The sequence below is a fragment of the Emys orbicularis genome, chromosome 5 (genome assembly GCF_028017835.1).
Source record: "Emys orbicularis isolate rEmyOrb1 chromosome 5, rEmyOrb1.hap1, whole genome shotgun sequence".
NCBI lineage: Eukaryota > Metazoa > Chordata > Testudines > Emydidae > Emys > Emys orbicularis.
This window is the reverse complement of record NC_088687.1, coordinates 25,003,200-25,016,556: the sequence shown is the minus strand read 5'-3', so window position 1 is coordinate 25,016,556 and position 13,357 is coordinate 25,003,200. Positions and strand designations below refer to the sequence as shown.

Here is a 13,357-nt window from a genome sequence, read left to right as displayed (position 1 = left end):
ATTGAGCCAGGGAGGTCAGCCGAGGACACAGACCCTCAGGCTGAATGTAGTGGGGGTTGCAGAGAGGTCAATGTGGAGAAACTTCAAGGCAATTGGGGTCACCTAGGGTCACTGATGATCAATTTACAGTCTACTGGGGTCATGCAGAGTTCACTGAAGGTGAGGATCAGACCATGCAGGTCATCTGAGGACACGGACCCTCTTGCGCAATGTAATGGGGGTCACAGAGAGGTCAATGTGAAATTTTTTCAAGGCAGTAGGGGTCACCTGGGGTCACTGAGGATGAATTTACAAGCAATTGGGGTCATGCAAAGTTCACTCTGGGTGAGGAGCAGACCATACAGGTCATCTAAGGACACAGTCCCTCAGGCTGAATGGAGTGGGGGTCACAGAGAGGTCAATGTGGAAAAATTCAAGGCAGTTGGGATCACCTGGGGTCACTGAGGATGAATGTAGAAGCATATGGGGTCATGCAGAGTTCAATCAGGGTAAGGATTGAGCCAGGGAGGTCAGCCGAGGACACAGACCCTCAGGCTGAATGTAGTGGGGGTTGCAGAGAGGTCAATGTGGAGAAACTTCAAGGCAATTGGGGTCACCTAGGGTCACTGATGATCAATTTACAGTCTACTGGGGTCATGCAGAGTTCACTGAAGGTGAAGATCAGACCATGCAGGTCATCTGAGGACACGAACCCTCAGGATGAATGTAGTAGGGGTCACAGAGAGGTCAATGTGGAAAACTTTCAAGGCAGTTGGGGTCACCTAGGGTCACTGAAGATGAATTTACAAGCAATAGGGGTCATGCAGAGTTCAAACAGGGTGAGTAGCACACTATGCAGGTCATCTGAGGACACAGACCCTCAGGATGAATGTAGTGGGGGTCACAGAGAGGTCAATGTGGAAAAATTCAAGACAGTAGGGGTCACCTGGGGTCACTGAGGATGAATTTACAAGGAATTGGGGTCATGCAAAGTTCACTCTGGGTGAGGAGCAGACCATACAGGTCATCTAAGGACACAGTCCCTCAGGCTGAATGTAGTGGGGGGTCACAGAGAGGTCAATGTGGAAAAATTCAAGGCAGTTGGGGTCACCTGGGGTCACTGAGGATGAATTTACAAGCGTATGAGGTCATGCAGAGTTCAATCAGGGTAAGGATTGAGCCAGGGAGGTCAGCCGAGGACACAGACCCTCAGGCTGAATGTAGTGGGGGTTGCAGAGAGGTCAATGTGGAGAAACTTCAAGGCAATTGGGGTCACCTAGGGTCACAGATGATCAATTTACAGTCTACTGGGGTCATGCAGAGTTCACTGAAGGTGAGGATCAGACCATGCAGGTCATCTGAGGACACGGACCCTCAGGATGAATGTAGTAGGGGTCACAGAGAGGTCAATGTGGAAAACTTTCAGGGCAGTTGGGGTCACCTAGGGTCACTGAAGATGAATTTACAAGCAATAGGGGTCATGCAGAGTTCAAACAGGGTGAGTAGCACACTATGCAGGTCATCTGAGGACACAGACCCTCAGGATGAATGTAGTGGGGGTCACAGAGAGGTCAATGTGGAAAAATTCAAGGCAGTAGGGGTCACCTGGGGTCACTGAGGATGAATTGACAAGCATATGGGGTCATGCAGAGTTCAATCAGGGTAAGGATTGAGCCAGGGAGGTCAGCCGAGGACACAGACCCTCAGGCTGAATGTAGTGGGGGTTGCAGAGAGGTCAATGTGGAAAACTTTCAAGGCAGTTGGGGTCACCTAGGGTCACTGAGGATGAATTTACAAGCAATTGGGGTCATGCAAAGTTCACTCTGGGTGAGGAGCAGACCATACAGGTCATCTAAGGACACAGTCCCTCAGGCTGAATGTAGTGGGGGGTCACAGAGAGGTCAATGTGGAAAAATTCAAGGCAGTTGGGATCACCTGGGGTCACTGAGGATGAATTTACAAGCGTATGGGGTCATGCAGAGTTCAATCAGGGTAAGGATTGAGCCAGGGAGGTCAGCCGAGGGCACAGACCCTCAGGCTGAATGTAGTGGGGGTCGCAGAGAGGTCAATGTGGAGAAACTTCAAGGCAATTGAGGTCACCTAGGGTCACTGATGATCCATTTACACTCTACTGGGGTCATGCAGAGTTCACTGAAGGTGAGGATCAGACCATGCAGGTCATCTGAGGACACGGACCCTCAGGCTGAATGTAGTAGGGGTCACAGAGAGGTCAATGTGGAAAACTTTCAAGGCAGTTGGGGTCACCTAGGGTCACTGAAGATGAATTTACAAGCAATAGGGGTCATGCAGAGTTCAAACAGGGTGAGTAGCACACTATGCAGGTCATCTGAGGACACAGACCCTCAGGATGAATGTAGTGGGGGTCGCAGAGAGGTCAATGTGGAGAAACTTCAAGGCAATTGGGGTCACCTGGGGTCACTGAGGATGAATTTACAAGGAATTGGGGTCATGCAAAGTTCACTCTGGGTGAGGAGCAGACCATACAGGTCATCTAAGGACACAGTCCCTCAGGCTGAATGTAGTGGGGGTCACAGAGAGGTCAATGTGGAAAAATTCAAGGCAGTTGGGGTCACCTAGGGTCACTGATGATCCATTTACACTCTACTGGGGTCATGCAGAGTTCACTGAAGGTGAGGATCAGACCATGCAGGTCATCTGAGGACACGGACCCTCAGGCTGAATGTAGTAGGGGTCACAGAGAGGTCAATGTGGAAAACTTTCAAGGCAGTTGGGGTCACCTAGGGTCACTGAGGATGAATTTACAAGCATATGAGGTCATGCAGAGTTCAATCAGGGTAAGGATTGAGCCAGGGAGGTCAGCCGAGGACACAGACCCTCAGGCTGAATGTAGTGGGGGTTGCAGAGAGGTCAATGTGGAGAAACTTCAAGGCAATTGGGGTCACCTGGGGTCACTGAGGATGAATTTACAAGCAATTGGGGTCATGCAAAGTTCACTCTGGGTGAGGAGCAGACCATACAGGTCATTTAAGGACACAGTCCCTTAGGATGAATGTAGTGCGGGTTACAGAGAGGTCAATGTGGAAAAATTCAAGGCAGTAGGGGTCACCTGGGGTCACTGAGGATGAATTTACAAGCAATTGGGGTCATGCAAAGTTCACTCTGGGTGAGGAGCAGACCATACAGGTCATCTAAGGACACAGTCCCTCAGGCTGAATGTAGTGGGGGGTCACAGAGAGGTCAATGTGGAAAAATTCAAGGCAGTTGGGATCACCTGGGGTCACTGAGGATGAATTTACAAGCGTATGGGGTCATGCAGAGTTCTATCAGGGTAAGGATTGAGCCAGGGAGGTCAACCGAGGGCACAGACCCTCAGGCTGAATGTAGTGGGGGTCGCAGAGAGGTCAATGTGGAGAAACTTCAAGGCAATTGGGGTCACCTAGGGTCACTGATGATCCATTTACAGTCTACTGGGGTCATGCAGAGTTCACTGAAGGTGAGGATCAGACCATGCAGGTCATCTGAGGACACGGACCCTCAGGCTGAATGTAGTAGGGGTCACAGAGAGGTCAATGTGGAAAACTTTCAAGGCAGTTGGGGTCACCTAGGGTCACTGAAGATGAATTTACAAGCAATAGGGGTCATGCAGAGTTGAAACAGGGTGAGTAGCACACTATGCAGGTCATCTGAGGACACAGACCCTCAGGATGAATGTAGTGGGGGTCACAGAGAGGTCAATGTGGAAAAATTCAAGGCAGTAGGGGTCACCTGGGGTCACTGAGGATGAATTTACAAGCAATTGGGGTCATGCAAAGTTCACTCTGGGTGAGGAGCAGACCATACAGGTCATCTAAGGACACAGTCCCTCAGGCTGAATGTAGTGGGGGTCACAGAGAGGTCAATGTGGAAAAATTCAAGGCAGTTGGGGTCACCTGGGGTCACTGAGGATGAATTTACAAGCATATGGGGTCATGCAGAGTTCAATCAGGGTAAGGATTGAGCCAGGGAGGTCAGCCGAGGACACAGACCCTCAGGCTGAATGTAGTGGGGGTTGCAGAGAGGTCAATGTGGAGAAACTTCAAGGCAATTGGGGTCACCTAGGGTCACTGATGATCAATTTACAGTCTACTGGGGTCATGCAGAGTTCACTGAAGGTGAAGATCAGACCATTCAGGTCATCTGAGGACACGGACCCTCAGGATGAATGTAGTAGGGGTCACAGAGAGGTCAATGTGGAAAACTTTCAAGGCAGTTGGGGTCACCTAGGGTCACTGAAGATGAATTTACAAGCAATAGGGGTCATGCAGAGTTCAAACAGGGTGAGTAGCACACTATGCAGGTCATCTGAGGACACAGACCCTCAGGATGAATGTAGTGGGGGTCACAGAGAGGTCAATGTGGAAAAATTCAAGGCAGTAGGGGTCACCTGGGGTCACTGAGGATGAATTGACAAGCATATGGGGTCATGCAGAGTTCAATCAGGGTAAGGATTGAGCCAGGGAGGTCAGCCGAGGACACAGACCCTCAGGCTGAATGTAGTGGGGGTTGCAGAGAGGTCAATGTGGAAAACTTTCAAGGCAGTTGGGGTCACCTAGGGTCACTGAGGATGAATTTACAAGCAATTGGGGTCATGCAGAGTTCAATCAGGGTAAGGATTGAGCCAGGGAGGTCAGCCGAGGACACAGACCCTCAGGCTGAATGTAGTGGGGGTCGCAGAGAGGTCAATGTGGAGAAACTTCAAGGCAATTGGGGTCACCTAGGGTCACTGATGATCAATTTACAGTCTACTGGGGTCATGCAGAGTTCACTGAAGGTGAGGATCTGACCATGCAGGTCATCTGAGGACACGGACCCTCAGGCTGAATGTAGTAGGGGTCACAGAGAGGTCAATGTGGAAAACTTTCAAGGCAGTTGGGGTCACCTAGGGTCACTGAAGATGAATTTACAAGCAATAGGGGTCATGCAGAGTTCAAACAGGGTGAGTAGCACACTATGCAGGTCATCTGAGGACACAGACCCTCAGGATGAATGTAGTGAGGGTCACAGAGAGGTCAATGTGGAAAAATTCAAGGCAGTAGGGGTCACCTGGGGTCACTGAGGATGAATTTACAAGGAATTGGGGTCATGCAAAGTTCACTCTGGGTGAGGAGCAGACCATACAGGTCATCTAAGGACACAGTCCCTCAGGCTGAATGTAGTGGGGGTCACAGAGAGGTCAATGTGGAAATATTCAAGGCAGTTGGGGTCACCTGGGGTCACTGAGGATGAATTTACAAGCATATGGGGTCATGCAGAGTTCAATCAGGGTAAGGATTGAGCCAGGGAGGTCAGCCGAGGACACAGACCCTCAGGCTGAATGTAGTGGGGGTCACAGAGAGGTCAATGAGGAGAAACTTCAAGGCAGTTGGGGTCACCTGGGGTCACTGAGGATGAATTTACAAGCATATGGGGTCATGCAGAGTTCAATCAGGGTAAGGATTGAGCCAGGGAGGTCAGCCAAGGACCCAGACCCTCAGGCTGAATGTAGTGGGGGTTGCAGAGAGGTCAATGTGGAAAAATTCAAGGCAGTTGTAGTCACCTGGGGTCACTGAGGATGAATTTACAAGCACTTGGGGTCCTGCAAAGTTCAATCAGGGTGAGGAGCACACTATGCAGGTCATCTGAGGACACAGACCCTCAGGATGAATGTAGTGGGGGTCACAGAGAGGTCAATGTGAAAAAATTCAAGGCAGTTGGGGTCACCTGGGGTCACTGAGGATGAATTTACAGGCAATTGGGGTCATGCAAAGTTCAATCTGGGTGAGGAGCAGACCATACAGGTCATCTAAGGACACAGTCCATTAGGATGAATGTAGTGGGTGTCACAGAGAGGTCAATGTGGAAAAATTCAAGGCAGTTGGGGTCAGCTGGGGTCACTGAGGATGAATTTATAAGCAATTGGGGTCATGGAAAGTTCACTCTGGGTGAGGAGCAGACCATACAGGTCATCTAAGGACACAGTCCCTCAGGCTGAATGTAGTGGGGGGTCACAGAGAGGTCAATGTGGAAAAATTCAAGGCAGTTGGGATCACCTGGGGTCACTGAGGATGAATTTACAAGCGTATGGGGTCATGCAGACTTCAATCAGGGTAAGGATTGAGCCAGGGAGGTCAGCCGAGGACACAGACCCTCAGGCTGAATGTAGTGGGGGTCGCAGAGAGGTCAATGTGGAGAAACTTCAAGGCAATTGGGGTCACCTAGGGTCACGGATGATCAATTTACAGTCTACTGGGGTCATGCAGAGTTCACTGAAGGTGAGGATCAGACCATGCAGGTCATCTGAGGACACAGACCCTCAGGCTGAATGTAGTGGGGGTCACAGAGAGGTCAATGTGGAAAACTTTCAAGGCAGTTGGGGTCACCTAGGGCTGAATGTGGTGGGGGTCGCAGAGACGTCAATACAGAGAAACTTCAAGGCAATTGGGGTCACCTGGGGTCACTGAGGATGAATTTACACGCAATAGGGGTCATGCAGAGTTCAAACAGGGTGAGTAGCACACTATGCAGGTCATCTGAGGACACAGACCCTCAGGCTGAATGTAGTAGGGGTCACAGAGAGGTCAATGTGGAAAACTTTCAAGGCAGTTGGGGTCACCTAGGGCTGAATGTGGTGGGGGTCGCAGAGACGTCAATACAGAGAAACTTCAAGGCAATTGGGGTCACCTGGGGTCACTGAGGATGAATTTACAAGCAATAGGGGTCATGCAGAGTTCAAACAGGGTGAGTAGCACACTATGCAGGTCATCTGAGGACACAGACCCTCAGGCTGAATGTAGTGGGGGTCACAGAGAGGTCAATGTGAAAAAAATTTCAAGGCAGTTCGGGTCACCTAGGGTCACTGAGGATGAATTTACAAGCAATTGGGGGTCTTGCAAAGTTGACTCTGGGTGAGGAGCAGACCATACAGGTCATCTAAGGACACAGTCCCTCAGGCTGAACGTAGTTGGGGTCACAGAGAGGTCAATGTGGAGAAACTTGAAGGCAATTGGGGTCACCTGGGGTCACTAAGGATAAATTTACAAGCAATAGGGGTCATGCAGAGTTCAATCAGGTTAAGGATTGAGCCAGGGAGGTCAGCCGAGGACACAGACCCTCAGGCTGAATGTAGTTGGGGCACAGAGAGGTCAATGTGGAAAACTTTCAATGCAGTTGGGGTCACCTAGGGTCACTGAGGATGAATTTAGAAGCAATTGGGGTTATGCAAAGTTCAATTTGGTGAGGAGCAGACCATGCAGGTCATCTGAGGACACAGACCTTCAGGCTGAATGTGGTGGGGGTCGCAGAGAGGTCAATTTGGCGAAACTTCAAGGCAATTGGGGTCACCTGGGGTCACCGATGATCAATTTACAGGCTACTGGGGTCATGCAGAGTTCACTGAAGGTGAGGATCAGACCATGCAGGTCATCTGAGGACACGGACCCTCTTGCGCAATGTAATGGGGGTCACAGAGAGGTCTATGTGAAAATTTTTTAAGGCAGTTGGGGTCACCTGGGGTCACCGAGGATGAATTTACAGGCATATGGGGTCATGCAGAGTTCAATCAGAGTAAGGATTGAGCCACGGAGGTCATCTGAGGATACAGACCCTAGGGCTGAATGTGGTGGGGGTCGCAGCGACGTCAATATAGAGAAACTTCAAGGCAATTGGGGTCACCTGGGGTCACTGAGGATGAATTTACAAGCAATTGGCGTCATGCAAAGTTCAAACAGGGTGAGTAGCACACTATGCAGGTCATCTGAGGACACAGACCCTCAGGATGAATGTAGTGGGGGTCACAGAGAGGTCAATGTGAAAAAAATTTCAAGGCAGTTGGGGTCACCTGGGGTAACTGAGGATGAATTTACAAGCAATTGGGGTCATGCAAAGTTCAATCTGGGTGAGGAGCAGACCATACAGGTCATCTAAGGACACAATCCCTCAGGATGAATGTAATTGGGGTCACAGAGAGGTCAATGTGGAAAAATTCAAGGCAGTTGGGGTCAGCTGGGGTAACTGAGGATGAATTTACAAGCAATTGGGGTCATGCAAAGTTCACTCTGGGTGAGGAGCAGACCATACAGGTCATCTAAGGACACAGTCCCTCAGGCTGAATGTAGTGGGGGTCACAGAGAGGTCAATGTGGAATAATTGAAGGCAGTTGGGGTCACCTGGGGTCAGTGAGGATGAATTTACAAGCATATGGGGTCATGCAGAGTTCAATCAGGGTAAGGATTGAGCCAGGGAGGTCAGCCGAGGACACAGACCCTCAGGCTGAATGTAGTGGGGGTTGCAGAGAGGTCAATGTGGAGAAACTTTAAGGCAATTGGGGTCACCTAGCGTCACTGATGATCAATTTACAGTCTACTGGGGTCATGCAGAGTTCACTGAAGGTGAGGCTCAGACCATGCAGGTCATCTGAGGACACGGACCCTCTTGCGCAATGTAATGGGGGTCACAGAGAGGTCAATGTGAAATTTTTTTAAGGCAGTTGGGGTCACCTGGGGTCACTGAGGATGAATTTACAAGCACTTGGGGTCATGCAAAGTTCAATCAGGGTGAAGAGCACACTATGCAGGTCATCTGAGGACACAGACCCTCAGGATGAATGTAGTGGGGGTCACAGAGAGGTCAATGTGAAAAAAATTTCAAGGCAGTTCGGGTCACCTAGGGTCACTGAGGATGAATTTACAAGCAATTGGGGGTCATGCAAAGTTCACTCTGGGTGAGGAGCAGACCATACAGGTCATCTAAGGACACAGTCCCTCAGGCTGAACGTAGTTGGGGTCACAGAGAGGTCAATGTGGAGAAACTTGAAGGCAATTGGGGTCACTAAGGATAAATTTACAAGCAATAGGGGTCATGCAGAGTTCAATCAGGGTAAGGATTGAGCCAGGGAGGTCAGCCGAGGACACAGACCCTCAGGCTGAATGTAGTTGGGGCACAGAGAGGTCAATGTGGAAAACTTTCAATGCAGTTGGGGTCACCTAGGATCACTGAGGATGAATTTAGAAGCAATTGGGGTTATGCAAAGTTCAATCAGGGTGAGGAGCAGACCATGCAGGTCATCTGAGGACACAGACCCTCAGGCTGAATGTAGTGGGGGTTGCAGAGAGGTCAATGTGGAGAAACTTCAAGGCAATTGGGGTCACCTGGGGTCACTGATGATCAATTTACAGGCTACTGGGGTCATGCAGAGTTCACTGAAGGTGAGGCTCAGACCATGCAGGTCATCTGAGGACACGGACCCTCTTGCGCAATGTAATGGGGGTCACAGAGAGGTCAATGTGAAATTTTTTTAAGGCAGTTGGGGTCACGTGGGGTCACTGAGGATGAATTTACAAGCAATTGGGGTCATGCAGAGTTCAATCAGTGTGAGGATGAAGCCAGGGACGGCATCCAAGGACTCAGACCCTTGGGTGCAATCTATTGGTCGTCACAGAGAGGTGAATGTGGAAAACTGTCAAGGCAGTTGGGGTCACCTGAGGTCATTGAGGATGAATTTGTAGGCAGTTGGGGTAATGCAGAGTTCATAGAGGATAAGACTCAAGCCAGGGAGGTTATCTGAGGACACAGACCCTCCGGCTGAATGTAGTGGGTGTCACAGAGAGGTCAATGTGGTAAAATTTCAAGTGGGTTCCTAGTTGACGACAGTATTTGCCCTCTAGTGTTGGTGCCTTCATTAGTGTGCGGCTCCTTCTCAAAGTTATGTGTTTTGTTTCTGCTCTCTCAGTGTTCCTGACTGGCAGCGACCGCATCCCTATCTATGGCATGTCAAGTTTACGCATCATCATCCAGTCCACGTCGAGTGGGGATCAGTACCTGCCCGTAGCTCACACCTGCTACAACCTCCTCGACCTGCCCAAGTACACCAGCAAGGAGACCCTGAGCATGCGGCTTACACAAGCCATCGACCACTACGAGGGCTTTAGTTTGGCCTGATCGGCACGAGACAGAAACAGACACAACAAATGGAGCAGGTTTTATTTTTGTAAAGTAATGGATCAGAATGTTTTTAAAAAATATTAGAATCAAGGGACACAGAGGCCCAGCATGACACTGTCTACTCTTTCTGGGATTTTAGCAGGGAGAACGTGTGCACTGAAGTCTCGAACCCATCAAACAAAATCAGTTCAGCCTTGTTTTGGTTAGTTGTTTTTATCGCCAGCAGTTGCTTGCAATTTTCTTCCCCCATCCCCCATTTTTTCTTTCAATCATCTTAAATATTTTGATCTTTGTTGCTCCTTGCATTTCTGGCAGTGGGTGAAATGGTGATTTTTTTTTTAAACTGTCCACCCCTCCCTGCTTCACTCCTCCCCTCCCCTCCAAATGTAAGCTGGTTCTTGCTTGCATAGAATTGCTACATCTCATGCCCACTACCCTCCTCTCTGCAGGACAGTTGGGTACTGGGGTGGGGGCACTATTGTGATGCTTTTCTCCAACCCCCCTTTCTTATGGTACACACTCATTTTGTTTGCACAAGACTATGGAGTCTATGTTTTTTCTTTTGGTCTCAAATTTTGGTCATGTCTTTCTCTGCTTAGCCTTTTGAGAGGGGTCTCTTGGGGGCTAGGTCACTTCTTGTTAGTTCTGAGGAAGAACAAAATTTAGAAATTGGTTTCCCAAATTGAACCTCTACCAATATAGAAACGCAATATACAAGTCTACAGTAGGCTTAACCTAGTCCTAGTTTCCCTCCTCAAAGGCAAGAGATCCTGATCAAATGTGAGATGGCAGCTCCAAGAAATCAGAATCAAATCCACAGGACAGTGGCTCAAATCCAGAGGCTTGTATATGTTTGGAATCTGCGGGGTTAGTTTTTCAGTGCAACATTTCTACTTTCTACTTGACACTTTGTGTCACTATTAAGTGCTGGGACTTAAAGGCAATCTTTGTTATGACGCTTTTGTTGATCACATTTGAAATGTACATTAACACTTCTGGGTGGGTAAGAGGATTAATTAACCATCTATTTCCCAAAAGATTAGTAAGCCCTCTTTTTTCCCCTCCATGATCAGTTAAAATGGTGAACAATCTCTCACTTTCCAAGAATCGGTGTAAATCTAATTTTAAACCCTGTTGGAGAATGGACATATTTATAGAACATACAATATTTACATCCCATGTTTGATATGTAGTATTGAACTTTGCACCTCTCTAACAAAAGGTTGTAGGCATGGGGTTTTTTTTAAATGTGCTGATTACTACATTGGTAGCCTGTCAGCCTCTTTATAACACAGCATTAAAGACAAATATACAGCTATAGCAAATGTTTATTTTCTATGTGTGTGTGTACATAGTTCGATATGATGCAATAAATTCGATGTTTAATTCCCTGAGCATTAGCTCTCTTTGTCTGAAGGTGTGGAAGAGGGATGGGAATATTCTGTGTGGGCTTTCAGCTTGGAGAGACTGTGGTAGGAAAGTATGCCTTCCTCACTCCACTAGAATCTGCTCACTTCAGTGGAAGTGCTGATGGTGCTATAAGTTCTCTCTCCTCTGCCTTTTCCTCTACACCAAGTGACTTTATGGGTATATGCTATAACTAATGGCTTCCCTCCTGCATCAGAAAGATGTGTTTGTCAGCTTCTCTTCAGCTGCACCAGTAATATGGAGCAGACAACTCAATTATGTGGTGGGAGAACCTAAAGACCCCCCTCCCCCTTCAAATCAGGGCTTCCTTGAGCAAACAGTGTGAGAGTTCCTGCCCCCAAAGCACATATTGCCTAAATAGCCAAGACCGAGAGAGGTAGTATTATTCCCATTCTATAGATGGGAACTGAGGCAGAGAGAGAGACTTGTCCAACGTTGCACAGATAATTGGGGGTACAGCCAAGAACTGGGTCCAGCTCTTTTGAGTCCCAGCTAACCTCCATGCCATCTTTCTTCTCCTTGTACCCCACTTTGTAGAGTGCTTTGAGAGCTGCAGAAGGGTGGGGCTAAGTAAGTGCCTATTACTATCATCTTCTCTGGGTACTGTTCCCTCAGTCCACAAGTAATTCTGTAAAACGGTGTTTTGAGTATCAGGGCTCAGTCTCAATAGCAGTTCATTACGGTGCCAGGCTGTGGGCACATAAGAACTTCCCCAGGCCACAGGCCCTGCAGCAGAGGGGAAGACTGTTCTCTGCTGGCTCAATCTCCCGGAGGCTACTGAAGCCAATCCGGGAGATTTTAGGCTGCTAAAAGTCAGGTGGTGCAGCGGGGCTAAGGCAGGCTCCCTATCTGACCTGGCTCCGTGCCACTCCCAGAAGTGGCAACATGTCCAGCAGCAGCTCCTAGGAGGAGGCGCGGGCAGGGGGTCTCCATGCACTGCCCCCGCTCTGAGCGCTGACTCTGCAGCTCCCATTGGCTGGGAATGGGGAAGCTAATGGGAGCTGTGGGGGCAGTGCTTGCAGGCAGGGGCAGTGTGCAAAGCCGCCTGGCCGCCTGTGAGCCTAGGAGCCACTTCCAGACATGCTGCTGCTTCCAGGAACCACCCGAGGTAAGCACCGTCCAGCCAGAGCCTTCACTCCGAACCCCCTCCCACACCCCAACTCCCAGCCCCATCCTGCACCCAAACTCCCTCCCAGAGCCCACACCCCCTCCTGTACCCCAACCCCCTACCACAGCCCTGATCCCACTTCTGCACCCAAACTCCCTCCCAGAACCCGCATCCCATCCTGCACCCCAGCCCCTTGCCCCAGCCCGGTGAAAGTGAGTGAGGGTGGGGGAGAGCGAGTGACGGAGGGAGGGGGGCTGGAGTGAGCATGGGTAGGGCCTCAGAGAAGGTGTGGGGCCTCAGAGAAGGTGTGGGGCCTCAGGGAAGGGGCAGGGCAGGGCAAGGGCATTTGGGTTTGTGCGATTAGACAGTTGGCAACCCTATGCCCACCAAGATTTTTGTTGGTGCTATTACTGTCATTACAACCTGGAAAAGGCCAAGCGGCTCAAAGCGTTAATAAGGTGCACAGAGAAATCCTTTCATTGTGTCTCTTTTGATGCTGGAGCTTGGGATAACTATTTTCATTTGCTTTCATAGGCGGTTGCTCTGCAGGGGAGTGCAGGAGGGGACCAGCGCTTCCTCCGTTTTATTCTTTGAAGTGAATTCTTTGAAGATTTCTCTACAGTTGGATAGGTGTGGCTGGGGAGCTATTTTCAAAATGCCCAAATACCCAATTACTTGTTAAAGAATGAACCTCAGTTGCAGTGGGGCTAAAAGCCCCGAGCCGTCTTTGTGGATGTAGTGGCAGCTGAATGCAAGAGGGGTGTGTGATGCTGCGTGGAATATGGGTGACCATTTACAATACTGTTGATACCAATATTACAAAATATGCCATGTAAGGTCTCAGTGGAAAAGTTATGATTTGCCAAGTATGATAATCTTGTTTATATGTTTGTATCATCTTTG

At 49.3% G+C, this 13,357-nt stretch overlaps 1 protein-coding gene across 1 annotated transcript in view; it reads left to right on the top strand.

Moving 5' to 3' along the window:
- Positions 1 to 9,923, top strand: part of HERC3 (HECT and RLD domain containing E3 ubiquitin protein ligase 3) — a 169,499-nt gene extending 159,576 nt beyond the window's left edge. The window contains exon 25 of the mRNA XM_065404824.1: positions 9,707 to 9,923. Coding sequence (XP_065260896.1) covers positions 9,707 to 9,915 — 209 coding nt within the window. The 3' untranslated portion in view covers positions 9,916 to 9,923. The remainder of the gene's footprint in view (positions 1 to 9,706) is intronic.
- Positions 9,924 to 13,357: the final 3,434 nt, after the last annotated feature.